Source organism: Talaromyces stipitatus, genomic scaffold, assembly GCF_000003125.1.
Source record: "Talaromyces stipitatus ATCC 10500 scf_1105507295541 genomic scaffold, whole genome shotgun sequence".
NCBI lineage: Eukaryota > Fungi > Ascomycota > Eurotiomycetes > Eurotiales > Trichocomaceae > Talaromyces > Talaromyces stipitatus.
The window spans coordinates 2,982,327-3,006,825 of NW_002990115.1; the positions used below are offsets into that span (position 1 = coordinate 2,982,327).

A 24,499-nucleotide genomic window follows, 5' to 3' on the forward strand; every position below is an offset into this window, starting at 1 on the left:
TCATGGACGGCAAGCTGCGATGGACTCCAGCTTAGCGAGGCAAGGAGACACAAAAAGTCGATTGGATGGCGTGGCGCTGGGCTTCCGTGGTCCCGACCCGACAGACTGGGGCTGCTTCTATATTGGGTAGAGCATCCATCAACTTGAACATTGTGAGACCACCCCACGAGGAATGCACAGCGGGAGTACATTGATATTGATATCAACGCCTCGCTGTGAAACCTTCGAGATAGGGTACGAATATTCCTTTGCCCGGGATGACCAGACCAGAGATTGGGGTTCTACGATGAAAAAGAAATGTCATTCTAGCGCGTCGCGGAAGATGCAGCCACTTCCTGAGTGGATCTGTAACGGCAGTCAGTGTAAGACCGGTACGCGTCTGTCAACCAGAACCAGAACCAGAACCTGCTTCCCCATGGGTCGCTTGTTTACTTTGACCCTTATCTCTGGGTCTACTACATGTAACTTTATCACAGAATAAACGTACACATCTGTACGACGGCGACAGTTGGCCAACTCCATCTCAAAAGAGTCGTTGCTTTAGGCCATCCCGGAATTTCCCATTTTTTGTGTTTGCTTTGTCTGGATCTAGGCTCCTGCTGGCCAGCCTGTCGGAATCGTCTAGCACGAACTAGCAAGACATGCTTAGCCATGTCGGGCCTAGCCAGTGGGAAAAAGACTCAACTGGACAAAAACACTAAAAAAAATTCTATGAATTCTCATACGTTGACCGGACGCTAGAAAGCCGCCCGATACATAGTAAATCCCGTGTTTTCGGTACCTTGTACTGTAATCGGTCTGTATTTGCCTTTCACTCCCCCATCGTCTGCCCACTTCCAATATTCCAAGTCTCTCTCCATCAGAACGTTTTTGTTTCTCCTTCTCTTCTCGTTTCTATTTCTATTTCTATTTCTACGTACATATCTACTTCTGCCTCTTGCCAAAACCCCAGATCAATCAATCCACACGAATTGGCTGGTGCGCGAGAGTCTCCACTTCCCCATCTGGACGGACGTCTTTCTTCTATCTGCCTGCTCTTCTTTCTTCTGCTCATCCATCCTTCTTTGAAGATTCGATTGGATTTGCACAATCAAACATCGGATTATTTTTAGAAGCCTCAGTTCTTTCATTCGCTAGTCGATACTTCTCGTTCGTTGGAACTATCGCACCCGATTGACATCGTCCATCTTTCAAATACTGGACGTTGCTGTCATCTAAACCACAACAATCCTTTTTCGTCTAGAATTGGTCTCAAGAAACCAGTCTACTACATGACATATCCCCAGCCACTCGTTCATTTTTACTGGGAAAAAAAAGTCATGAACCAGTGTTCCTTCCGACCAGCACTGCACTGAAAATTGCAAACAACCACCATCTTTCGTGACACCTCTCCTGACGACATCTCGCCAAAACAAACAGCAACAAAGCTGATATCACCCCGCACTGTCAATGAAATACTGAAATATTTCCTCCCACACATAACCTACTGTTCTTCTTCTTTTTTTTTATATCAACCTCGTCGCGGAGCTTCGTCTCATTCGCTTACACTCTGGATCGCCGACACAGCACCACTGTAACTTTCTTGTCCAGCCACTCTTTTCTGTGCAGCAACTTTCTACTTAGTTACTCAAATTGACTTATCTTCAACATCATGGACGAGCAGTCTTCTTCCTCCAAACCCCAACCAAAGGGGATTGCTGGCTCAGATGGCTCAGCTATGCCCTACATCCTGGAGCATTACATGCTGAATCCCACCTCTTACGAGATCCCTCTTCGCAGTCTCTATGCTCTTAACTGTCAGACTCTTCCTCTGTCACCTGGTGCGAACTTTAGAGAGTCCAACTTTGCGAACCCTCCCATGCAGAACTCGACTCAGCCGCTTGCCGATGCTGCGTCTCAGTTCAAGGCCCAGCTAATCTCACACATCTCCAAGGGTCCACACCAATACAATCTCCCTGTGGGATTCACGATCTCCTTTGTGCGCCGCGTCTTTGCAGAGACCTTGGAGCATGTCGACTTTCCCCAAGCGCTAACAGCTTTGGACTATCTTAACAATCTCGAGTCTCGTCGCAAGAAGGAGATTCTCGCCGCCTTTGAGAGCTTGGGCGTGGAATTGAGCACTTCTCCATCTTTGACTATTCGAGCTTCTGAAGTTTACAAACAGGATCTCAAGCAGACATACCCTGGGGTGGTACGCTGGATCGAGTCCATTGAAGCAAAAGAACGTGACGCCGTTGCTATCTACAGGAAATTGCGTTTAAGCCTGCGTCGCTGGGTAAGTTCCATCTTGTGTTCCTTGTGGATCATGAAAGTGATTCTTGCTGACTCCAATCTGCAGACTCTAATCAATGAGCTGTGGCTGGAACCATTCGACAAGATTGCCTGCATGTCAATGCTAAACACTCTATTCAACTTCCAAGCACAAGACTCAAAAGCTCCTAAGCCAGAGTTCGACTACGATGACAAAGTCGAGACTGCACGTCAACGCCAGTTGTTCTTCGAGAATATCAGAACTCTCGAAAAACATGGCAAAGTCGCTCTCGAAAACCTATTAAAGTCGGGAGCTCGTCCCGGAGATGAAACCGCATGGCCCCTAGTACACGGATTTTTGAAAAAGTTCCTCAATCTTGCGGATGACACGATTCATGAATGTACTCGAGTCAAAGATCGCGACTATCTTGAGGCTGAACTACGCAGCAAGACCCACAGGCGCAATGCCGACTCTGGAGTCAGCTTCACCTCCTCGATGAACGAGTCCTTCTCTTCTGCAAACAGCCGTGCGGTAACGCCATCTGAGAAGTCTCGCTCTCCAACCCCAGACAGCAGGCCCGGTAAATCCACTCTGGAGAGGATCAGCAACCAACTTCGCAAGATCCGTTCTCGTCCAGATATCAAGGAGACAACAAAGATCAAGCCGGCATTGTCCAAGAAGAAATCCTTGAGCGCCCTGGTCAGTAGGCGATCGGCTAGCAGTTCTAGCAACGAGACAAATTTCGACGTGGATGAGATGAGGCGCCAGAAAATGATCTGGGAAGCCAAACAGAGAAAGAAAGTGCAAGCTGAAGTTCAGGCTACTGAGGACGGAAGAGGAACGCCACAGTTAGGCTACGCGGTGTGAAATCTTGATTGATACAGGCGACATATCCCTTATGGTTGCCATTCCACGGCACCAAATTACGAATGACTGAATGATTTGAAACGATTAACGAAAAAAAAAGCAATCCTACAAGAAAGCGAAAGGAGAGAAGAGAATTACCCTGAAGAGTTGGAGAAGATACGGGTTTCGGAGACCCGAAACAAAACTACTTGCACGATTTGATCGTCTTTTTGCATTGCGTATAAGCATTGGGCGGACCTGGTGATTTGGAGTTAAATTCGGTGCGGAGTTTTATTTGATCTTGTCTTTCTAGGAGAGAGACAACCTTCACACGATTGTATTTTTGATCTCTTTGTATCCTCTTGGTTTTGATGGCGGAGTTCCTTGGTGTGGCATGTTTCAGAAGGTGAAGGAGAGAAGGTGGGAGTTTTGTACTGGAGAAGATGAAGGAGCTGTATTCTAGGACTTGAGCGAATGAAATTAATGGAAATTTACAAGAAAGAATTAAAGAGTATGCAAAATAGTAGTTCAGCATCATGTGTAAAAAAATGAAAAATGTATGTATATGGACAAGGGGTAGCTCCCACCAATCACAATGCTCCAACACCACGTTTATCGATAGGTGTCCAGTCGAACGTCCTTTCCTATTCAATCAATCAATACAGCTTATTGCTGACTTTTCTTCTGTGACCATTTCCCTGTCAGATTGAAATTTTCGAATCTCTTTCATTACCGCTTGCAAGCCTTCTTGCAAGCATCATGTTCATGTACCGCAGGTCTTGAGACCGAGCCGGATTCAACTGGAGGAGCTTTACCAATCGCCAATCGCCAACCACGAAGAGAAAACAAAAGACAGCTTTCAATCCAACAGAAATGATGCGGGCATCATTATTCGCCTTGGCAACAAGCCTACTGGTGCTGCTACAGCAACCGCAATCAGTTGTCGCAAGTCCAGATGTCAACGTAGCCTTGCGAGCTTCATTCGATGCGGGCCCATACCTCGTGGAACTCTTGTACGTCTATATATACGTATACAGGAACACGAATTCAGACAAGGTGTCAGCTAACATGGTATTAAAAACAGAGAAACAGCAGCCCAAGAGAATTCCTCTGCATACTTCCCCCTCCTCGACCGCATCGCCACGGGCACCTTTGAAGATGCCACCACCGACAAAGATCTCTACGAAACCTTCCTCCAAGTACTCATAGAAGACAACCATCTACAAAGCAAAGAAAGTCTGGATTCCTTTAAATTCGCACTCGCCATCCGTTCCGCTGCGCCGCGAATTGAAGCCCATTATCAATATTATAATACCTCCGTACAATCTACGTTGGGAACCGCTCAGGACGCTGCTTGCCCCGTTTGGGTGCATATGGATGGCAAACAGTACTGTTCTTCTACCCTTGAACGCGCTCAGCAGGATGTCTCTGGTGATCGGGACCCTCGTGAATTACCCTTTGATCGGACTTTAGGAGATCGATTTGCTACGCCGGCGGTTCTTTATGCGGATATTGCTTCACCCATGTTTGCGGATTATCATCGGACTTTGAAGGGATTAGCAAATGAGGGTCAGATTGCGTATAGAGTGCGGTATCGTCCGGCTCATGATGGTGTTTCTCGGCCCTTGTTTGTGTCTGGATATGGTGTCGAGTTGACGCTGAAGAGAACTGATTATATCGTGATTGATGACCGACAAGCTGAAGAGAAAGACACCACCAAGTCTAATGCGAAGACACCAAGTGCGCAAGATCTGGATGCGGAAGAAGACGAATCGCCTCTAGATTTGAAGCCATTATCATCTTCCGAAGTAGCGAAGCTAGGAATGAGTGCGGCCAGTTTTGTGCTCGATAGTTCAGATCCGTTTGCGACGCTTGTCAAACTTTCGCAGGATTTCCCGAAATATTCCTCTTCTATTGCGGCGTATAACGCCTCAGAGCAGTTTTTGGAAGAATATAAGAGAAACCGGCAGGCTGGGTTACCTGGAGGTCGAAATGCGATGTGGATTAATGGGTTGCATGTTGATGCTAGACAAATTGATGCGTTTTCGTTGTTGGAATATCTACGAAGGGAAAGACGGCTGTTAGCCGAGTTTCAAAAGATTGGATTGTCTGCTTCCGAAGCTGTTGATCTTTTGTCTTATCCTGCATTGGCTGAGGTGCAGGGGAACAGTGAAGTGCAACGCTATGACTGGCGTGACGAGATTGAGGGTGGCGGAGTGCTTGTTTGGTTGAACGATCTGGAAAAGGATAAGAGATACACCAATTTCCCTACAACTCTTCAAGCGGTATGATGGACAGAAGCCTCTCCATCCAATATGACATACTAATAAGTCTATCTAGCTACTGCAACCCACATACCCAGGACAATTCCCTGCTGTTCGTCGAGATGTCCAGAACGTCGTTGTTCCTGTCGACCTTGCAAACACTGACGATGTTCAGTTCGTTGCCAAGTACCTCTACGCATTCATCAAACGAATGATACCAGTTCGATTTGGTTTGGTTCTGACAACAAACTCTGAAGAGTCCAAGGCTCAGGCAAAGATCGCGCATTATCTACATCAGGCATACGGATTGGCTTCAATGTTGCAGTATTTGGAGACAGTAAGTCTTTTATTCTCAGGTCGCCGTCAGTTACTAACTCTGTCAGTCTCTATCTGCCGAAAAAGTCTCTCGGGCTCATAAGCCGTCCTTTACCGCTGCTATTGCAGAGCGATCTCTGCGATCTGGTCAAGAAAACCTTTCGTTTGAAGAAGTGCTTCAGTCCGATGCACTAGATACCATTATCAGCAATACAGAAAAGTATCTGAACCGCTTGGATCTCAAAGGCTCCTCACCATCAACCTTGGTGAACGGAGTTGCCATGTCTCGTGGAGGGAACTACATGCAAGAGCTTCCTATGCAATTAAGCAGAGATCTACAAATCATCCAGCAGGGTCTCATTGAAGGAGCTTTCAGCGACGATGACTATGTTCCAGATTATTTCCTTTCAAAAGCTGCACAGAGTCGTAATGAATGGATCGTACCCGAACATGATAGCGATATTGTCATCGCTGATATTTGTGGTGTCGCTGATTTACACAATGATTTTGCCGAAATCCTTCGTTTCCCTGCTGATCCCAAACATACTGCCAGCAATGTGCAGCTTATTGTTGTAGCGGATTTCAATACCGAGCATGGCCTTGCCCTTTTGCTATCTGCTTTGAAGTTTCGGCAGACGCATCCGGGAAGTGAGATAGTTCCTCTGTATAGCTCGGATGCAGGTGAGAAAGTGGGAAGCATTCCGTCAAAACTTTATGAGCTTTTGCGTCATCCAGAACCCGTGGATTTTGCCGATGTACTTACTCAGATACAGTCGCGTGATAACACACATCAAGCCGATAAAAAAGAGGAAGAACAGGCTTACTGGACTCTAGTTCAGCAATTAGTCACGGATATTGGCTTACCAGCCGGTTCTTCCAGTCTCATTTTCAACAGCAGGGTCGTTGGACCACTTCCATCATCCGTGATTTTCAAGGAGGAAGATATCGAGGCCCTCTTCTCCTACGAAACCTCGCAACGACTCGGGCCCGTCTCCACAGCTCTCAAGGACCTCGGTATAGAGAGCAAAGTAGCAGGTCCCTTGAACTTTGCCAAGCTCACTTCCCTTGTTATGTTGTCGACAAACTCTGACGCCCCTGAAGGCGTCTTTGAGCAGAGGTCCAAATACCGAGTGGACGTTTGGAAGAGATGGAACAGTACCCATTCTGCTGTTGATGCTTCTACCAATACCAAGGATGCCTCGATCAATATTGCAGCAGCTATCGATCCGACTTCAGAGATCTCGCAGAAATGGCTTCCTATCCTCAAGACGCTTTCTAAGCTGGCTGGTGTCAATGTGCGAATTTACCTAGCTCCAAATGGCCAATTGTCAGAACTTCCGATCAAACGGTTCTATCGACACGTATTGGAATCTGAGCCGACGTTTGATGAGAATAGAGCTCTCGCTCGCCCGGAAGCTTCATTCCATGGGTTACCTCAAGACGCATTATTGACTCTGGGAATGGATGTCCCTTCCTCCTGGCTTGTTGCACCCAAGTGGTCTATTCACGACTTGGACAATATAAAGCTTAGTGCGATAAAAGACAGTTCTGATGTTGACGCAATATATGAACTGGAGCATATCCTGATTGAGGGACACTCTACCGACATGACGCTCCGATCCCCACCACGCGGTGTCCAGCTCTTGTTAGAGACCGAGAAGGGATCTTTCTTTGCTGATACCATTGTCATGGCTAACTTGGGATATTTCCAATTCAAAGCACAGCCCGGTTTCTGGAAGATTGAGCTTAAAGAAGGACGCAGTCGGGATATCTTCCAGCTAGACAGCATTGGCGGCGGACAAGAGAGCTCTGGTACGAATGAAGTTGCATTACTCTCGTTCCAGGGAAAGACACTTTTCCCTCGCTTGTCACGAAAACCCGGACAAGAGAATGAAGAAGTATTGGAGACCGGACCGAGACCGGGATCAGCAATGGATTATGTATCCAAGGGCCTCAATTTTGCTCAGGGCGTCTTGTCGAGTGTCGGCGTCAAACAGACAGATAAAAGCGAGTCGGCTGAGAAACACGCAGAAATCAATATCTTCTCCGTGGCCAGTGGCCATCTCTACGAACGCATGCTCAATATCATGATGGTCTCGGTAATGAAAAACACCAAACACAGCGTTAAATTCTGGTTCATCGAACAATTCTTATCTCCATCTTTCACATCTCTGCTTCCTCATCTCGCAAATGAATACGGCTTCACCTATGAAATGGTAACGTACAAATGGCCGCATTGGCTACGCGGCCAACGTGAGAAACAAAGAGAGATATGGGGATATAAAATTTTGTTCCTGGATGTCCTCTTCCCACTGTCTCTCGATAAAGTCATTTTCGTGGATGCAGATCAAATCGTTCGCACAGATATGTACGATCTCGTCACATTAGACCTCGAAGGAGCCCCCTACGGCTTTACGCCCATGTGCGATTCCCGCGAAGAAATGGAAGGCTTCCGCTTCTGGAAACAGGGTTACTGGAAATCCTACCTCGGGAATTTGAAATACCACATCTCCGCCCTCTACGTCGTCGACCTCCAACGTTTCCGTGAACTCGCAGCTGGCGACCGTCTACGAGGTCAATATCATACTCTCTCCGCCGACCCGGAATCTCTCGCAAACCTTGACCAAGACCTACCGAATAACATGCAAACCATGATCCCGATCAAGTCTTTACCGCAAGATTGGCTTTGGTGCGAGACTTGGTGCTCGGATGAGGCGCTCAAGACGGCCAAGACGATTGATTTGTGTAATAATCCGTTGACGAAGGAGCCTAAGTTGGAGAGGGCGAGGAGACAGGTTCCTGAGTGGACGGTGTATGATGAGGAGATTGCCGAGTTGGCGAGGAGGGTTGCTTCTTCCTCTTCTACATCCCCAGAAAACGAGAGCGAAGAGGAGGAAGAGGGTGAAGGGAAGGTGTATGAAAGAAAAGATGAGCTGTAGTTTAGTTATTGGTTTTTATAGACGGTTGGATATATTTATACAGTAGAGAAATTTCATACTGGAATGGACATATATTACGATTTACCGTCCAACCTATCAACCTATCAATTAGAGAGAATCGTTTATAAGCCAGTCGAAGAGAAATCATTTTTGTACAGAAAAATTGTAGGTCTATAGCCAGGCCGCACATACACTACAGATTTGAAACCATAGAAATAGTGACATCAGTAGAAAAATAAATATACATAAACCCATAATGAAAATGCAGGGAAAAGAAAATTGACATCAAAATAAACCAGGGAATCATCGTCCTTTTAGCTTCAGACAAGGACTGGGACTTAGGGGTTGGGATACTGCCAAGGTCACTGATAAAGGCATTGGCTACATAACCGGAGCGGTGGTTGATCCCCATTGACTCGTCGTCGGCGAAATGCCACAAGGTATTTGGGACTTGATCAGGTCAAGTTCCAGGCTGGCTAAGAAGGTAGCTGGTCGGATAGAAAACACCCCAGCACGCAAAACTACCTAATCAGATCACTCAACATCATCACTAGGTTCTCTCTTGGAGATTTTCTTTTCGATTCCTTCTGAATCTTCTTCCTCTTCGCCACTTTCCTGGCCGCTCTCGTCATCGCCGCTTTCTGCGCTGCCGCTTTCTGCGCTGCCACTTTCTTCGCTGCCGCTCTCTTCATCTGATGAACCACTCTCCGATTCATCGTCACTGTCAATTTCGCTTTCGCTGTCACTACCACTCTCAGAATCGGATTTGATTTCCTTCTTAACATTTAGTGATGCGACCTTAGAGTCGACTTGTTCACCATCTTCGGCTTCGGATTCATTGACTACGCGATTGTCGTCGCCGAGTTCCGGCGATGGTTTGTCTGCATGTCCGTTTGTTTGTGCTTCTTGAACCGGGGAAGATGATGCGCGGGATTGTGGTTGGGTTTCGGGGATGATTGATTCGTCGTCTGAAGGTTCATTGGGTTGTTGAACATTTCGTAGTTCGTTCGTGTTGTTGGTTCCGTCAACTTCTTCATTGGCGTTCCCTTCGTGAGCACTGTTGTTATCCTCATCGGAAGAGTTTTCGTCGTCGCTGTCGTCGTCTGAACTTGAATCAGAGGACTCATAGGCCAACTCGTTGGCAGGAGACTTGGACGTGCCATTCACTTTGGCAGCTTCCTCTGCATTGTCTCCGTTCGATGCATTCGTCTGTTGTGCATTTCCATTGACATTTTCCTCCTCCTCATCAGACGACTCTACAATTTCCTTGCTTTTATAAGCTGGCTTTGATGATTGGGCAGGCTTCGGCTTCTTAGCAGGCCGTCGCTCATTCTCAGCTTCGTTATCCGACGTCTCACTCTGAGAAGACCGCAACTGCAACGCTCGTCTCCCCGGTCTCGGCGGATCTGAAGGCACATAAATCGCATCCACTTCCCCAAGTGCACGACGCTTCTGCACATTCCGTTTTATTTTCCGCCATTTATCAGCACACTGTTGACGAGAACGCGTGTTTGCAAACCGATCGCTAACCGCACCCCAGCTGATGTAATCCTCATCTAACTCGTAAATATCCCTGCCGAGACTTTCCTTCTCCAGATTTAAATGAATCTTGCGCGTTTCGGTAATGGTGTCAAGTAGTAAGACGATTTCTTCTTCGTCCCAGGGTCCTTCTTTCATGGTAGATCGGTGCTCGACTTTATTCTTCCATCGTTGTCGAACGTCATCTTGTGTCCTCTCCATCTCACGTGCGATGCGTGCCCATTTAGTTCCATACCTGTCATGGAGGCGTTTGAGTTCGTCATCATCAGCCTCAGTCCATTGGTGCGGTGTACTCCCAGTCGAAAAGTGACGGCGCATAAATCGGGAAATAGATCGTTTGTCGCGGTCTGGTATCAATTCGTAGATCTGCTGCCAGAATTCGTGAGATGTAATATTTACCTCCTCAGTCTCAAAGATGCCGCTTTTATATACGCGCGAACTTTGTACAGACGCATCGAATGTTTCAGCGCTGATTTTGTGCTCATTGCAGAATTCGACTTTGAAATGTTCTAGGGTCTCGACTTCTTCAGGGCTAAAGAATCCGGTTCTCTTGTCGTTGTTCTCATTGACATGTCCAGGCCGGAATGTTGATTCGTCATAGTCCTCCTCGCGGCGCACCTGAGAGCTGCGGGGTGCACCGTTTGTACTCGCTCTTCTGCGCTTCCTACTGGGAGTTTGCTTACTGGGAGTATAGTCTTGTGTGGAAGCAACACTGCCTTCGTCGCCAACACCGTCGCCCAGGCTGAGTCTATCTTTGAGCTTTACCCTCTGAGAGGACGGTGTGACTTGATCATCCGAGGGACGCTTTCTTTTCGCGGGGCGCATAGGTTCTGACATTGGGACGTCGGATGGTCGTGCCATTTGTGAGCACTCTGCTGGGGTGGGAATGCAAATTTCAAAGGAGAATCTTCGCTTTCGTTTGGGTGTACGGAAAGGATTGGGTGGCTGGTTGCTAGTCGGCTGTGTTGGCGATTGTGTTAAGATGTCGCTTTCAATTTTGAGTTGAGGAGAAATATTCTCATCTGCAATAGAGTCAAGAGTAGCTTAAAGCCTTCTTATCAGTAGCTGTGTTGGTGTAAAGCCATTGTTGAGAGGAGAAAAAGCGCATGTCGCGGAACGGAGAAAAAATTATTGGGGGAAGCTTACTGATTTGGTCTGTCGCAGGTTGGTTGGTATCTTCGTGTTGCACTTGGGAAGACGACTGTCCCATTCTGCATTAATAGTCAAAGCACGTACAGATGACTGCGTCTTTCTTCTAGATTCGAGTTTGAAGGTCCATTGAGCCGCGTTGTCTATTGAGAAGTTGAGTTGAGCCCGCGACGAGAGACCGCCGTAGACGTGCCCGCGCTCCGCACTTTACCAATTTCGTTCAGAGATTTTACTGGGAAATATATCGACTAGAATAAAGTCATAGCAGAATTAGACATCAATATTCAATTCTCGTAAAACTCTCGACACCAACTTTCTCTGCTCTATCGAAGTCAAATGCCGCTGATCTAATTCCGTCAAACACCTCCCGATTGCAATAGTAATCTTGATCGCAATATCACCACTCCCAGAACAGTCCACCCAGACCTTCCCATTCCTTCCAACAGCAATCTCAAACCCTCCTTTACTCTCAAACTTCTTCCCGAGTTCCTCGGGTATAACTACAGACGCAGCCTCTGCCGAAGACGAAGATGAACTCGCTTTCATCAAACGTGCAGCAAGTCCTGTAGATACGTCAAAGACCATGCCACCGCTCAAAAGCCCCAAACCACCGGGTTCTGCTTTACCTGTGGCCGGATTGACACAGGTAAGTTCGACCTCTGTCCCCGCACCAACACCCACAGAGAGCACCCGCGCATATACCAGGTCGCCCTGCTTCAAATTCGGCCTCGTCTTCTTCGATGCGCCCTCAAAGGCTAACTGACCCAAAACTGCAAGTGGTGCATGTGGAGTAACTATGCAATGGAAAAAATCCTGCGACGAGCGCTGGACCTGAGCAATGATCAAGTCATTAACAGTCGGGATATAGCGACGATTGGGAAATGGTTGGACTGAGACGGATTTGCGATTATGGTCTATGGATATTATGCCAGCTTGTGTGGATTGGATGATGTGTGATGTGGGAGAAGATGTCTTGTTCTTGCTATTTTGTGACTGTTGCTGTAATAATCGGAGGCCTGGGCCAAGTCGTAAGGGAGTCGTTGATGTTGCTGAGGGAAGGATGTTTGAGGGGACTTGGTCGCCCGGTAGGACGATGGATGTTGTGCTCATGCTATTGATATTGACTGACTGTAAGTTGAAATCGGTAGGTATACACCTGGTGTATAACGCTCTAGATGTGGTCAGATCAAAGTCAAGTCTTTTGGATCTTCAAAATTCGTATCTCTTATCGATAGGGTCACGTGCTGATAACGTTGACTTTCTTATGAAGTGGAAGTCGACAAGCAATTAAGAGAGTCCGTAAAAAGTCACGAATAAAATAAGTATTATATGTAAACCGAATAACGTTCATATTGACACTTATTCTAGTTGTATCCTGGTAGTTGCACTATTCAAAGTCGAACATTGACGAACCAAAGTACCCGCCAGCGCCGCATGGCCCAATTCCCGCCTCAAAAAAACATAAAAAAAAATGAGCGGAAAGACTATCGCTCTGAATCCACCCCGCTCTTTTATTTCTTCATTCTCTCATTCTACGTTCCTCGTGTTAATACGGCTTGCTTGCTCTCACTAGCTTCATTCTTTAAAGGCTTGATTTGTCTTTATATTATTATTATTCTACACAATGAGTGAAGAGACCGGCGCAGGCGAGCGCTTTGCCATTGGTATTTCCTTTGGAAATTCCAGCAGTTCTATTGCGTTCACAGGACCGGTGAGTTGCGCATTTAGACGTTTACTCGGGTTTGAATATGATTCTGATATCGCTGTGTGGTATAGGATGGAAAAGCCGAGGTCATCGCCAACGAAGAAGGAGGTAAAAAGTTTTCCCAGCTAAGAGAAGACGAACAGGGAGAACTCATTTTCATATACCAGACCGTCAAATCCCATCTATCCTCTCCTACGTCGATAGCGAAGAGTTCCACGGTACACAGGCCAAAGCACAGTTGGTCCGTAACTCGAAGAACACTGTCGGATATTTCAGGGATTACCTTGGAAAAGAGTAAGTGTTAGGTTGTTGAGGCTTGTATCGGAACTACTACTGACAGCTGCATCAGCTTCAAGTCGATAGATCCTACTCCTGCTCATCAGTCGGCGCACCCTCAACAACACGAATCCACTGTTGCTTTCACAATTCGAGACACAGACGCCGAAACACCCAGCACCGTCACCGTTTCTGAAATCACGACCCGCCACCTCCGTCGTCTGAAGCAGTCTGCTTCTGACTTTTTGGGAAAGACAGTCAACGCGGCAGTCATCACAGTCCCCACAAATTTTTCTGACGCACAACGTGAGGCGCTTGTTGCAGCCGCCAAGAATGCCGACATCGAGGCCCTGCAATTGATCCACGAACCGGTCGCTGCTCTATTGGCCTACGACGCTCGCCCCGACGCTGTCGTCGAGGACAAGCTCGTTGTCATTGCTGATTTCGGTGGAATCCGCTCTGACGTTGCAGTTGTCGCTTCGCGCGGTGGAATGTACTCTGTCCTTGCGACAGTTCACGACTACGAGTTGGGAGGTGCCAACCTCGATCAAGTCGTTATTGACCACTTTGCAAAGGAGTTCATCAAAAAGCACAAGGTTGACCCTCGTGAGGATGCTCGTGGTTTGGCCAAGTTGAAGCTCGAAGGTGAGGCTACGAAGAAGGCCTTGAGTATTGGTACCAATGCCACATTGAGTATTGAAAGTCTGGTTAATGGTATCGACTATGGCTCGACTATCAACCGTACAAGATATGAGCTTCTTTCTGGAAAGATTTTCTCTCAATTCACTGGATTGGTTGAGTCTGCCGTCAAGAAGGCCGAACTCGATGTTTTGGATATCGACGAGGTATGGCAATCTTTCTCTATAATACTGTCTGAGCTTATAGCTAACTCTAGATGTAAAGGTCATTCTTGCCGGTGGTACCTCCCACACACCCAAGATTGCCCGTCTCCTCCAAAACGTCTTCCCCGAAAAGACCAAAGTCCTGGCCCCCTCCACAACCCCCTCAGCCATCAACCCCTCCGAACTCTCTGCGCGTGGCGCCGCCTACCAAGCCTCTTTGATCCAAGAATTCGACAAAGAGGACATCGAACAATCACTCCACCCCATGGTCACCGTAACCCCTCATCTCAGCAAGACAATCGGCGTACAACTCGTCTCTGCCGACGAAAACGCCGAAGATGCTGTTTTCGCTCCTTTAGTCAACGCCGAGACAGCCCTCCCAGCTCGACGAGTGGCTCAATACACCGTGCCCAAGGAAGGCGGCGATGTCCTTGTGCGCATCAGCGAAGGCGAACGCGAAATCAAAGTAACCAAACCCGAACCCAAACCCAAGGCCGAAAAATCCGAAAAGGACGAGGAAGACTCAGACTCAGACTCAGACTTCGACTCCGACGAAGACGAGGAAGAAGAAACTCGAGAAATTATCTGGAAATCGACAAAGACCATCGCCGAAGCTGCTATCAAGGGCGTCAAGGCTGGTGGCAAAGTCGAGGTTACTATAAACATTAACCCTGATCTCGGATTGCAAATTACTGCGCGCGAAGTCGGTGGAAAGGGTGGTGTGAGACTTGCTGTTGAAGCTCCTCAAGCTAGCGCAAATGGATCTGCTTAAAGCATTGAAGTGGAGGTTCAAATGATATGAAGAAAAGTCGAGAAAAAGAAAGTGCGTTGTAAAATGTCTTTGGAGATGTGGTATATACGAATTTCCTGTTCTTCTCTTTTTTTTTCTTCCACACACATAGAATGATAGATTTAAGGCATTTTACGGTGTTGATTCCTCCACTTCATCTGTATCACTTCAAACTGTAGCCCGCTTCACGATCGAGAGGCCCTAGGTACCGGGTCAGGTGCTCCAAAACTCATCAAGTATATTACGATACTGAGCGTGTACGGCCCAGCATTTTGGAGTCAAATACGCTGGCTAGGTAATCCTAGATTTAACGTGTTGGTACACAGGTTTGTATTAGTGAAATTAACTACAGTATTAGCTACTATTATCAAGCGATCGTATAGAAACATCACCATCCACGCACGTTGACTAACGGGATAGTATGAAAAAAAGGGGGAGGCATGATCATCGTAAAATTCTCTTCTTGGTTTGAACAATCAAATAGATCGAAATCGCTCAATACCTGGATTAGCTTGGTCGTCATAAAATTGCGTGATGTAGGAAAAGATCGTGAATGTTTCTCTCTGCTGTGTAGCGCAGAGAAAAGTGATAACATTTGTTTCGCAGGTCCGTTTTCATCTTGTCGAATACCGGGAAGGGTGGGAACCGGTCACTGAGATATAGACAAAAATCGAAACTCGAGAAAAGAATTGTGTCGAAAACATCACCCTTTACACAGCATCTTCCCGCTTGCTTCGGAAGCTACCGCGAGACCTGGTGCTAGATCGTCGAGAAGCAAAGAAGCCGCGTCGTCTCGTCTCCCGACCGCTATATCCACTTGAACTGCTACGACCTGCTGCGCCGCCCATGCAGTATAAGACGGTGGAAAGGGTCAAACATGCAACGGCTGCCCACATGAAGCCAAAAGCCTTGCGACCAAGACGAGCGGACTCGCCAAAGCTGTTGAAGTGGTCGCGACCTTGGACGAAACAGGCACTAAATCCTAATTAGAATCATATGATTATACAACTGTGGTGTATCGGATACTTACGTCATGAGAGAGGCTGTGATGACCTGGAAGACCCATGCAATCCAGGCAAGAAGACTGGAGAGATAACTTCCGATGCGAGTGCATAGAGCCAAAAGACCAAGGAATAGAGAAAGCGTTGCGAAAAACAAGGCGATGAGCATAAAGGGAAACATGAATCGGGACATCAGGAAATAATGGCGTGTTCTAGTACAAGTTAGCAAAATAAACCCAAATAGTTTGCCGTTCGTAGAAAGCTTACCCGATAAATTCGAGAGGAACATTCTCAGTGGTGCCAAAGTTGAGTGAAGAAGGAGGATCAAAGGGGAAGTCGGGGTGAACATCTCCACATTGACTCTTGCCATCGGAAACAGGGCAGACGTTCCAAAATGTCCATCTCGATGTGGATGGCGCGCCCGGGATGCGTGAAGTATCTGCTTGGAGGAAGTAGATGTCGTTGAGAGGAACGTGGTTGTTGACTCCGCCGAGGAAAGTCAAGAACATCAGCAACAGAGCTCCTGCGACGAAGAACAGGGCCAAAAAGCCGAGGATTGGTCCTGATCAAGAGGTTAGTGGTCTTGTTACGATAAAGACTCAATGATAAACATACGTCCGGCTGCCATGAGTGGCGTACTGGCGTTTGAAACTCTCTGTGTTTAGACGTGTCGAACAACAACAACACCAAGCTAAGCAGGGTAGAGCTTGCGGTGATTGACAGAAGGGTGAGAGGACGAAGTTTCAGCCTGTATCAAGCTTCAATTAGACTTGCGCAAAGTGAAACCGAAATGAGATGTCTAATGAGAGGCTGGGAATTACGGCAAGAGTTATAAGGACAGGGAGATGAGCCTAGAAGAAAAAGAGAAAGGAAGTTGGGATCTCGTGATGACGTCGTGTTCACTGCAACCAGAACGCTAGAGCCTAATCGGGTGTAGCTGATGAACTCTAAAGAGTGAAGCTTCTGATTGGCTTGCTGCATCATCGGTCAGCCACTAAACGGCTGCGTCAAGCCGTATTGGGAAAAGTCTCGAAGTCTCGGGCTTCGAGCTGTCCACCTCAGGCATCAAACTGTCAACTCAATCGAAGCAACGTCATCTCCTAACGTCACGCTTTCGTTACCACCGCTCTTCCATATCGGCCAATCACAGCACCTCGATACTCACTCTATCATCCTTTGAGTGGCATCAAATGGCTACTTGGGCATATCCTCCGCTGCCTGCAGACCAGTTGAGGCACGAGGAAGAGACTGCATTGGTGAGTTCTCAGCCTATCCAAGCCGAACCAACTATACTAATTCAAGACCTAGTCTAAAGAGCTTGAATGGCTGCTAGCTTCTCTCCAAGAGTCTCTGGCTTCACTACGAGATGGCCTACAAGAATGTGCCGGTCTATTGGCACCGAAAGAACCAGGGTCTACCCTGGTTGTTTCTTCAGTACGATCAGAGAGTGTAAAGGGATTTGTGACTAGAGTGGGCACGAGAATTGTGAAAGGCGTATGTGCATGCAGGAGATTGCATTATTACCGAACTATAGCTTACAGAAAATAGGACATTCATCTACGATTGACATCGCTTCCACCGCCGCGTGGCGCCAATAGCACTCGCCTCAACGTCTCCAGTGTGCCAGGGGCACCTGAGCTTGTATTGGACCAGCTCGCTGCAGTCCGGAACCTGGTAAACCAGGGACTAGACGTGGTAGACGTCAGTACATTTACCGGTGACCCTCTCAATGCTAGTTTTATATCTGGTCAACTACGTTTGCTATATGAACATATTTCCGAGGCTAAGTCAGCCCTGAAAGGGAACGCGGAGACGTCAAAATGGTGGGAGCATAGTGCAGATAGTAGCGTATGTACTGACCGACAGTATGGTTTGATAATACTAACCGCGCAACAGGTTTTCGACCCTCCTTTACCGCCATATTTGTCTTTCCATCTCACGATAGTAGATGCCGCATTGGTATTACATCTACGAACCCTAGAACCAAATCCCGCGAATCAAGCTTCAGGGTCCTTTGGAGCGGAAATTGGATTATCTATACGAGACAGACTATTCGGTCCTCGACTGCCATCACATGATGAACAAAACGACGTCTTTGTATGGCAAGGCGAGGAAGTCAAAGTCAAAGAAAAGATTCGAGTGGAAACTCAAGATCCCAGTCTGATTGCTGTAATGGCTAAGTTGAGTGCATTAGAGCATGAGGTCTTGAAATGCAGAGCCTCGCTGAAGATTGTCATGGGTGATGAAGATAGCGACTTGGAATGAAGCGTTATCCCTTTTATCCATCTTGACAATGCTAATCAGAACGTCTTCTTATTTCTCTGATTTAGGGTGGTCGACCAATCATATGATGGCTGTAGTTACCTAAGCAAGTGGATACCTTTTCATCCAATGATATCCTCCGTATTTACATACCCTGGCTTGGCATCCTTTTCGGGGAGCTTGTCAGTGGCGGACAAAATATTTTTTTTTTTTCCTCGTCCAGATAAATATTGATTCAACCTCTACACCCATGGATAACATATAGTGCTGAACTCTCGTGCTGGTCAGGAGTAAGCTTCAGTATGGCTTTTTCATGTCGAGCAGCAACATCATGCCGGATATGTTCTCCTGGCGCATCGCAGCACATCATCCAGCTGTCGCAACGGTCCGGCGGAATTCGAAGATTTGGTTCATTCGTACGGAATTCACGGCCCGCGCTTCCTTTGACGAGTTATATCAGATCTGAACACACGATAAGAGCAAAATTACACGGGAGAAATTGGAGGAATGATAGAGTTCGAGCATTAGCAACGACAACGTCGGATTCCACCGACGTAGTTCAGGATTCGACAGGGCGCAAAGCGGAGATTTATACTTTGATTGATACGATCCATCAGCATGAAGATGAGCTTGCAGAGTTATTGGATGATTTACTACCGTCCAATTATTTGGATTATATCGTCGACACAAGAAGTTGGGGTATGGACGATGTGTTTAGCGGCACTATCGGCCACAGGAATTACGAATCACTCGAAAATAAAGTGCGAGGTGCTAGACAACAATTTGGCGAATACCTCCCAGAAGACCATTTGAATGAAGCGGAACTAGAGCTTTATAATCGACTTTATGGCGAGGCTATTATGAGACCGGCCGAATCGGAGGCAGTGATTGACGAACGTGAGCCGGATATACTGTTGAGGGATGATGGAGAAGGAGGGTTTGAGGAGATTGACGTTCCACCTGAAAATGGTTTAGAGGAGGAGGAGGAGGAGATCTCTGTGGCGTACGAAACGGAAGGTATCTTGGACGAAGATGAGGATTCTTCTGCGTTTGACCGTGCGAAACAAGTCGCAGAGCGATTGGGCGGTGTTTTGTTGGAATCTGGAGCAGAAATTGCAGAGGAAGAAGAATCTGAAAGCGGCCCTAGATTACACCCTTTGACAGAAGCTGGAAAATACTCTACTAATCCAAGGACTGTGTTCTTACCTCGAGACTCCGTGACTGGTCCGATTTCAGTGATTTTATCCAACTACTCCAACAGACACATCGCAGAAGCCGCTTATAAAATCTTTGGTGGCCGCCGACTCCCGCATTCTACGACTACTTTGCCACCCAGTGCCCAAATTGCTCAGGTACCAATCCCACTCTCTGCATCTCAGCACCAAATGAGTGACATGGAAGCAAATGCGTACCTCGCTGCGCTCTACCCTGGCATTTATGCGTCGACCCTCAGCGTACTTGTCGAGGTTAGAAAGCGGCTTGGCGGTAAATGGCTGCGAGATTTGATGGCGCAAGAATCTGGACCTCGAGTTTTGGATGCTGGTGGCTCCGGAGCGGGAATCCTAGCCTGGAGGGATGTTCTTCGGGCCGAGTACGAAACTATGGTCCCTGATCACCCGAAAGATGCACCGATTCCTACGGGTAAGTCTACCGTTCTATCAGGATCTGATGCCCTGCAATCACGGGCGAGCGTACTGTTAGACAATACAACATTTCTTCCTCGGCTCCCGGATTATGTTCATGTACGTGATAGCAGCACTCTAGACGACGACCGAGCACCGCCGAAAAGAAAGCAATTTGATGTGATTATCGCTCCTCACACTTTACTCGAGATCGACGAGGATTATATGCGTAAACAACACGTGAAGAATTTATGGACCATGCTCAACCCCAACGGTGGCGTCTTGATTCTGTTGGAAAAGGGTCGTCAAAAGGGATTTGAGGCTATAGCAGGTGCCCGTGAAATGCTTCTTGAAAAGCACATTTCAAGTTCCGGATCAACCGAATATGAAAGCCTGACGGAGTCTGGTGATCAAGGATCTATCCAAAAGGAAGCTGGTATGATTATCGCTCCCTGCACAAACCATGGGAAATGCCCCATGTATCATATCCACGGACATGCCAAGGGTCGAAGCGACTATTGCCATTTTGAGCAACGTTATATCCGTCCCCCATTCCTACAGCGTATTATTGGAGCAAAAGATCGCAACCACGAGGACGTTGAATTTAGTTATGTCGCTGTCCAGCGAGGCGTTGACTTGCGACAGACGGAATCTGTCGTGCAGGGCAAAGCTGCTACAGACGCGGCCTTTGAAGGCTACGAAGATAGCATTTCCACGTCGGAAGATGGAGAGACAGGACCCCCATCTACTAGCACTGTCAATCCCCTATCACTTCCACGTACAGTGCTACCACCAATGAAACGACGCGGCCACGTCATCTTTGACTTTTGCACACCCGAAGGCAAAATCGAACGATGGACCGTGCCGCGCTCATTCAGCCGTCAAGCATACCACGATGCCCGCAAAGCGCGCTGGGGCGATCTCTGGGCCCTTGGAGCCAAGACGCGAGTTCCACGAAACCTCAAACTGGGCAGTGCAGCAAGCGCAGAAAGTAAAAAAGAGAGATTACAACGTCGTGCAGCTAGTAAAATGGCTGGGATGGATGGAGAAGAACAGGAAGCAGCGTTTAATATGATGGAAGCATCAGAGGAACGAAAGGTTGCTCCGGCGTTGGCTGATGCGCTTGAAAATCAGGCTAGGTCTCTGGAGCGGAGGAAGAAGGGACATAATATTCCTAGTTGGAAGAGACATGCTGATAAGAAGCGGATTCGACAGGCTGTGAGGAAGGTTTCTTCGAATACAGCTGGGGAGGATTTCATCTAGTTGACGTATTGTCATCGACTGTATGTCTATGTATCATCATATTGTACATTAACCGAATACGACTCAATCATACCCATAACATTGTACAATCCTGTTGCACAACTTGTTCTCGTGTTGGCCGCGTAGCTGCATATACTTAAGATAGCCGCTTAGACTGGGAGTGCAATTTCCACTTTTAGGCGTGCGGCAGATTCGTCATTGATCTGAACTGGTAGCACGGAGGTCTAGTACTCGCTGACAGCCACTGCCGTTGCAGTAAACCCTCGTCTTGATATTTGTGACGTCGGCTCGGAGCCGCATGCTTCTCGAAGAACGTGGGCTGGTTGTAAAGATATCGAATCATCACCAATGGAACGACAAATCACTGCGCAGCCATACTCTTCCTCAACTCCCTCTCCTTCTGCCGACTCTGCAACTCAAGTCTATCAACCGCATACTTCAATCTCTCCTTCTTCTGCACCAATCTCCTCAACTGCGCCGCCTTTGCGCCTGCATCTGATCGTTCTCCCGCCCGGCTTGCCACCGCCGTTTTCGTTGTAGAATTAGGATCTCGTCGCTCATCTGATAGCCTCCCTTCTTGAAGTTGACATTTTGCGCGTAACGAGTCCTCGCGTCGGGCGAGTCTTTCGACGTGGTTTGTTGTTATGGAGAGGAGGTGCGCAATACTTGGCGTTATTTCGTCTAGGAGGGATTGTTGCGCTTCTTGGAGGGTTGGTTCGGGGAGGAGTTCAAAGTGCTATTATTCGCCCATAGGTAATTAGCTCTTATATAGTGGAGTTGAAGGAGGGGGAAGTACTCGGGTTGTTTGTAGAACTTTTGATAATCGCGGAAAGTCATTCACGCCTGTGTCGAGGATGTCGATTGAGCTTTCGAGGAGTTGGAGGGAGGTGCGGAGGGATGTGACTGATGATGAGAGGGAGTCGACCATTGTGTCGTTTATTTTCAATCCTGCTGAATATCCTAAAGCTCAATATCTTCAATGTTTACATTCACCAACGACGAGGGGCATCCAATGATTATGATAATAATGATAGTGGAGAACCCCACTATTCCATATAAGGACTAGCCTTCTTGGCAAGCAACTTCCGACCTCTTTCGACTTCTTCCGCTCGACGTTCAACTTTACAGGTACATCGTCACAACCCTCTTTCTCGCTATACAACCTCGGATTAATACCAATTCGATAATCACAAACTCTACAATCATGTCTCTTCTCGGAAAGAAATGGCCGGTGCCTGTCGGTATGTTTTTCGTTCCGTTGCGGTGGACGTGGCTGTATTGAAGTGATCGGTAACTAATGAATGATTGTTAATAGCCAAGCCTATGTTCCCTTTTTTCGCTGCCGGTATGTCGCGATAATCAATCCCTGGAGATTAGAAATGGATACTGGATGCCTGTTACCGGTATCATGGGACAGGCGCCAGCGTCGGAGTGCGACTCGAGAGGTATATGGAATACTGACTCATGCTCTAAGGTCTCATCGTTCTCTACGGTGTTAACGCCGCCGCCAACGCTTCAATGGCCTGTAAGTTTCCCTCGGAGATGCAGATATGATCCAACGAAACCCGAAAGTGACGCGATATTGACTTTGGCGTTCGAATAGCCAACGAATGGAAGGATGACCCAAGAAATCCCAATGCCAAACCCAAGGGCAAGCAATAAACAGATCGCAATACATCGACCGGATTTTGGAGAGGATTTGCGGGTTTGAAGGGGGGCAATATGTGAAAGAGTTTGAACGGAAAAAAAAAAACAACTGTGAAATCAACGCCTGGACGGATGGATCGATCTCATAGCGTGGCTATTACAATAAGACGCTACGTCAATCTTGTCACCACCGAGCAGCTCATACTGTTGAATCCATGTCATTTGTACAAAGCATATAGACTTGATTTGTCGTCCGTGGACGGCAGAAAGAGAGTTAGTTGTACCATTATCACCTGAAATTTTCCTATGTGTTGTTCACTCTATCCAACTTGATGATGCTAGTAGCGAGTGCCCAGTGTATTCATATAGTTTAGACCACAGGGTATGTTCCTTGACTACAAGTATCGATGTTAACGGTTGCTTCATGATTTTCATGTCCTGAGCCACTGCCGAGATGTCCCGACAGGTAGATGAACAGAATAGATACTGCGACCATAAACCACAGCCACAAGACAAAAACAGCGAGTCTAATGAGGTTAAAATTTCGAAAGCATTCGAAAGTATTTGTACATGTATACAATGAAAAAGTCTGAAGTCCTGCTACTATTCTAAATCATACACTTTTGAAGTTTATGCCTGAGGCACCAACTAACCAGACTAACGCTATCCCCAATTTAGCCAACCTCAAATCCATCCACGCCATTTCCCCGAACGTCCTCACATCTTTCTCTATCAGCTAGAATACCTTGCGTTTGCCTCAAGAGACATCGGAAACCGTCACAATGTCTCAATTCAGAGCCAAGCGCCTCGATCTCGGCTGTTTCATAAACGCCCGAGTGATCCGCGACCACACCAAGCGAAAAGTCTACGAGCAGTTTGAACCTGAGAGGTATACACCACCTCTAATTCTCGTATGATCTTCAGATATACTGACGATTTTGTTTAATCGAACAGACAGGCCCTCCGTTACGCGATCCGAAATACATCCCTCCCTCAACGAGTGCGCGCACAGGCACAACTCCAACTCGCGCAGATGCACGCCTATACTCGCTCAACGCAGATTAAGAATCGATGTGTCGCAGGCGGGATTGCGAGGGGTGTCTTTAGAGATTTTAGACTTGCGAGGGTATTTCCTCCCCCGCCGGTTTGGGAATAAGATATTTGTGAGGATGTGGACTGACTTGTGGATCTATAGTATCAATTCCGTCAACAGGCTTTGGCGGGTGAATTACCGGGTGTTAAGAAAGCGTCGTGGTAAGGAGAAAAGGAGTGTTAGATATGGAAAGGCTTCTACCACTTATGTGATGAGTATGGTGGTATAGATCGATTAGCATTGTTTGATATGGATGGTTCATACTTGGAGTTGGATGATTTATTCTTTTCTTTGACAAGATGTATATTGTATTTGAATCTGTTTCAATATTATTCTTTGTTCTCTGACTATTATGTTTGGGGTCTGTGAGATCCAAGATGTGTGAACATATATCTATCAGATGATATCTTGGATGAAGATGATCTAGATATGAGATCTATCTGAATATCAATGTCAAGTGCGTTTACTCTAAAGCATCCCCAGATGCATCTCCAGTCACACTTGTCGTTGAAAGTTCTAAAAATTCTTCTTTCATCTGATTACTATTTGATTGCCCCATTCACTCATACGGTTTGTTTGCTCGCCCGTGTTTGTTCCTGTTGCCACCATATCTTTCTGTCTTTATTTCTATCTGTCAAGTCAGTAATCTCCCTTCCAAAAATCTCAACTGTGCTTCAGAAACACTCTCAGCTGAC

The 24,499-nt window shown here is 47.1% G+C and overlaps 10 protein-coding genes across 10 annotated transcripts; 7 read left to right on the plus strand and 3 right to left on the minus strand.

Annotated features, from left to right (window-relative positions):
• The first annotated feature begins 1,098 nt into the window (after positions 1-1,098).
• On the plus strand, positions 1,099-3,589 carry TSTA_034350 (uncharacterized protein). The gene is made up of 2 exons (XM_002480585.1): positions 1,099-2,275; positions 2,339-3,589. Exons 1-2 carry the CDS (start codon positions 1,652-1,654, stop codon positions 3,116-3,118), a joined length of 1,404 nt encoding a protein of 467 aa, XP_002480630.1. The 5' UTR covers positions 1,099-1,651; the 3' UTR covers positions 3,119-3,589.
• A 381-nt stretch (positions 3,590-3,970) lies between these two features.
• Positions 3,971-8,694, plus strand: TSTA_034360 (UDP-glucose:glycoprotein glucosyltransferase, putative; the record flags this gene model as incomplete). The annotated part of the gene is made up of 4 exons (XM_002480586.1): positions 3,971-4,110; positions 4,182-5,382; positions 5,438-5,698; positions 5,745-8,694. 4 exons carry the CDS (start codon positions 3,971-3,973, stop codon positions 8,613-8,615), a joined length of 4,473 nt encoding a protein of 1,490 aa, XP_002480631.1. The 3' UTR covers positions 8,616-8,694.
• Positions 8,695-9,149: 455 nt separating this feature from the next.
• Positions 9,150-12,413, minus strand: TSTA_034370 (exosome complex exonuclease Rrp40, putative; the record flags this gene model as incomplete). The annotated part of the gene is made up of 4 exons (XM_002480587.1): positions 9,150-11,176; positions 11,301-11,355; positions 11,391-11,508; positions 11,617-12,413. The coding sequence occupies 4 exons, from the start codon at positions 12,411-12,413 to the stop codon at positions 9,150-9,152; spliced, it is 2,997 nt and encodes a 998-aa protein (XP_002480632.1).
• Positions 12,414-12,927: 514 nt separating this feature from the next.
• Positions 12,928-14,979, plus strand: TSTA_034380 (Hsp70 chaperone (BiP), putative; the record flags this gene model as incomplete). Its single annotated transcript, XM_002480588.1, has 5 exons — positions 12,928-13,014; positions 13,080-13,116; positions 13,176-13,302; positions 13,358-14,129; positions 14,188-14,979. 5 exons carry the CDS (start codon positions 12,928-12,930, stop codon positions 14,896-14,898), a joined length of 1,734 nt encoding a protein of 577 aa, XP_002480633.1. The 3' UTR covers positions 14,899-14,979.
• Positions 14,980-15,225: 246 nt separating this feature from the next.
• On the minus strand, positions 15,226-16,770 carry TSTA_034390 (actin cortical patch protein Sur7, putative). The gene is made up of 4 exons (XM_002480589.1): positions 16,533-16,770; positions 16,185-16,479; positions 15,947-16,129; positions 15,226-15,891 (listed from the first exon to the last, which is right to left on the minus strand). Exons 1-4 carry the CDS (start codon positions 16,543-16,545, stop codon positions 15,627-15,629), a joined length of 756 nt encoding a protein of 251 aa, XP_002480634.1. The 5' UTR covers positions 16,546-16,770; the 3' UTR covers positions 15,226-15,626.
• A 303-nt stretch (positions 16,771-17,073) lies between these two features.
• On the plus strand, positions 17,074-18,371 carry TSTA_034400 (uncharacterized protein). The gene is made up of 4 exons (XM_002480590.1): positions 17,074-17,173; positions 17,226-17,411; positions 17,466-17,765; positions 17,814-18,371. Exons 1-4 carry the CDS (start codon positions 17,108-17,110, stop codon positions 18,180-18,182), a joined length of 921 nt encoding a protein of 306 aa, XP_002480635.1. The 5' UTR covers positions 17,074-17,107; the 3' UTR covers positions 18,183-18,371.
• Positions 18,372-18,510: 139 nt separating this feature from the next.
• Positions 18,511-21,215, plus strand: TSTA_034410 (37S ribosomal protein Rsm22; the record flags this gene model as incomplete). Its single annotated transcript, XM_002480591.1, has 2 exons — positions 18,511-18,629; positions 18,658-21,215. The coding sequence occupies 2 exons, from the start codon at positions 18,511-18,513 to the stop codon at positions 21,062-21,064; spliced, it is 2,526 nt and encodes an 841-aa protein (XP_002480636.1). The 3' UTR covers positions 21,065-21,215.
• A 39-nt stretch (positions 21,216-21,254) lies between these two features.
• TSTA_034420 (mitotic spindle biogenesis protein Spc19, putative) lies at positions 21,255-21,992 on the minus strand (the record flags this gene model as incomplete). The annotated part of the gene is made up of 2 exons (XM_002480592.1): positions 21,255-21,800; positions 21,861-21,992. 2 exons carry the CDS (start codon positions 21,990-21,992, stop codon positions 21,426-21,428), a joined length of 507 nt encoding a protein of 168 aa, XP_002480637.1. The 3' UTR covers positions 21,255-21,425.
• A 196-nt stretch (positions 21,993-22,188) lies between these two features.
• On the plus strand, positions 22,189-23,037 carry TSTA_034430 (mitochondrial F1F0 ATP synthase subunit Atp18, putative). The gene is made up of 4 exons (XM_002480593.1): positions 22,189-22,305; positions 22,380-22,409; positions 22,539-22,589; positions 22,668-23,037. The coding sequence occupies exons 1-4, from the start codon at positions 22,269-22,271 to the stop codon at positions 22,724-22,726; spliced, it is 177 nt and encodes a 58-aa protein (XP_002480638.1). The 5' UTR covers positions 22,189-22,268; the 3' UTR covers positions 22,727-23,037.
• A 379-nt stretch (positions 23,038-23,416) lies between these two features.
• Positions 23,417-24,279, plus strand: TSTA_034440 (mitochondrial 37S ribosomal protein MRP2). Its single transcript, XM_002480594.1, has 3 exons — positions 23,417-23,600; positions 23,666-23,837; positions 23,907-24,279. Exons 1-3 carry the CDS (start codon positions 23,494-23,496, stop codon positions 23,967-23,969), a joined length of 342 nt encoding a protein of 113 aa, XP_002480639.1. The 5' UTR covers positions 23,417-23,493; the 3' UTR covers positions 23,970-24,279.
• The last annotated feature ends 220 nt before the right edge of the window (positions 24,280-24,499 follow it).

What these genes read in the sequence shown, in the direction of transcription:
- TSTA_034430 (XM_002480593.1), top strand. Translation starts at nt 22,269, where the DNA reads ATGTCTCTTCTCGGAAAGAAATGGCCGGTGCCTGTCG. An exon ending in GAAATGGCCGGTGCCTGTCG is followed by an intron (nt 22,306 to 22,379) that starts GTATGTTTTTCG and finishes GATTGTTAATAG; the next exon opens with CCAAGCCTATGTTCCCTTTT. An exon ending in GTTCCCTTTTTTCGCTGCCG is followed by an intron (nt 22,410 to 22,538) that starts GTATGTCGCGAT and finishes TCATGCTCTAAG; the next exon opens with GTCTCATCGTTCTCTACGGT.
- TSTA_034390 (XM_002480589.1), bottom strand. An exon ending in GTTCCTCTCGAATTTATCGG is followed by an intron (nt 16,130 to 16,184) that starts GTAAGCTTTCTA and finishes AACTTGTACTAG; the next exon opens with AACACGCCATTATTTCCTGA. An exon ending in ATCACAGCCTCTCTCATGAC is followed by an intron (nt 15,892 to 15,946) that starts GTAAGTATCCGA and finishes ATTAGGATTTAG; the next exon opens with TGCCTGTTTCGTCCAAGGTC.
- TSTA_034400 (XM_002480590.1), top strand. Translation starts at nt 17,108, where the DNA reads ATGGCTACTTGGGCATATCCTCCGCTGCCTGCAGACCAGTTGAGGCAC. An exon ending in ACGAGGAAGAGACTGCATTG is followed by an intron (nt 17,174 to 17,225) that starts GTGAGTTCTCAG and finishes TTCAAGACCTAG; the next exon opens with TCTAAAGAGCTTGAATGGCT. An exon ending in AGCATAGTGCAGATAGTAGC is followed by an intron (nt 17,766 to 17,813) that starts GTATGTACTGAC and finishes ACCGCGCAACAG; the next exon opens with GTTTTCGACCCTCCTTTACC.
- TSTA_034440 (XM_002480594.1), top strand. Translation starts at nt 23,494, where the DNA reads ATGTCTCAATTCAGAGCCAAGCGCCTCGATCTCGGCTGTTTCATAAAC. An exon ending in GAGCAGTTTGAACCTGAGAG is followed by an intron (nt 23,601 to 23,665) that starts GTATACACCACC and finishes TTAATCGAACAG; the next exon opens with ACAGGCCCTCCGTTACGCGA. An exon ending in GAGATTTTAGACTTGCGAGG is followed by an intron (nt 23,838 to 23,906) that starts GTATTTCCTCCC and finishes GTGGATCTATAG; the next exon opens with TATCAATTCCGTCAACAGGC.
- TSTA_034350 (XM_002480585.1), top strand. Translation starts at nt 1,652, where the DNA reads ATGGACGAGCAGTCTTCTTCCTCCAAACCCCAACCAAAGGGGATTGCT. An exon ending in GTTTAAGCCTGCGTCGCTGG is followed by an intron (nt 2,276 to 2,338) that starts GTAAGTTCCATC and finishes TCCAATCTGCAG; the next exon opens with ACTCTAATCAATGAGCTGTG.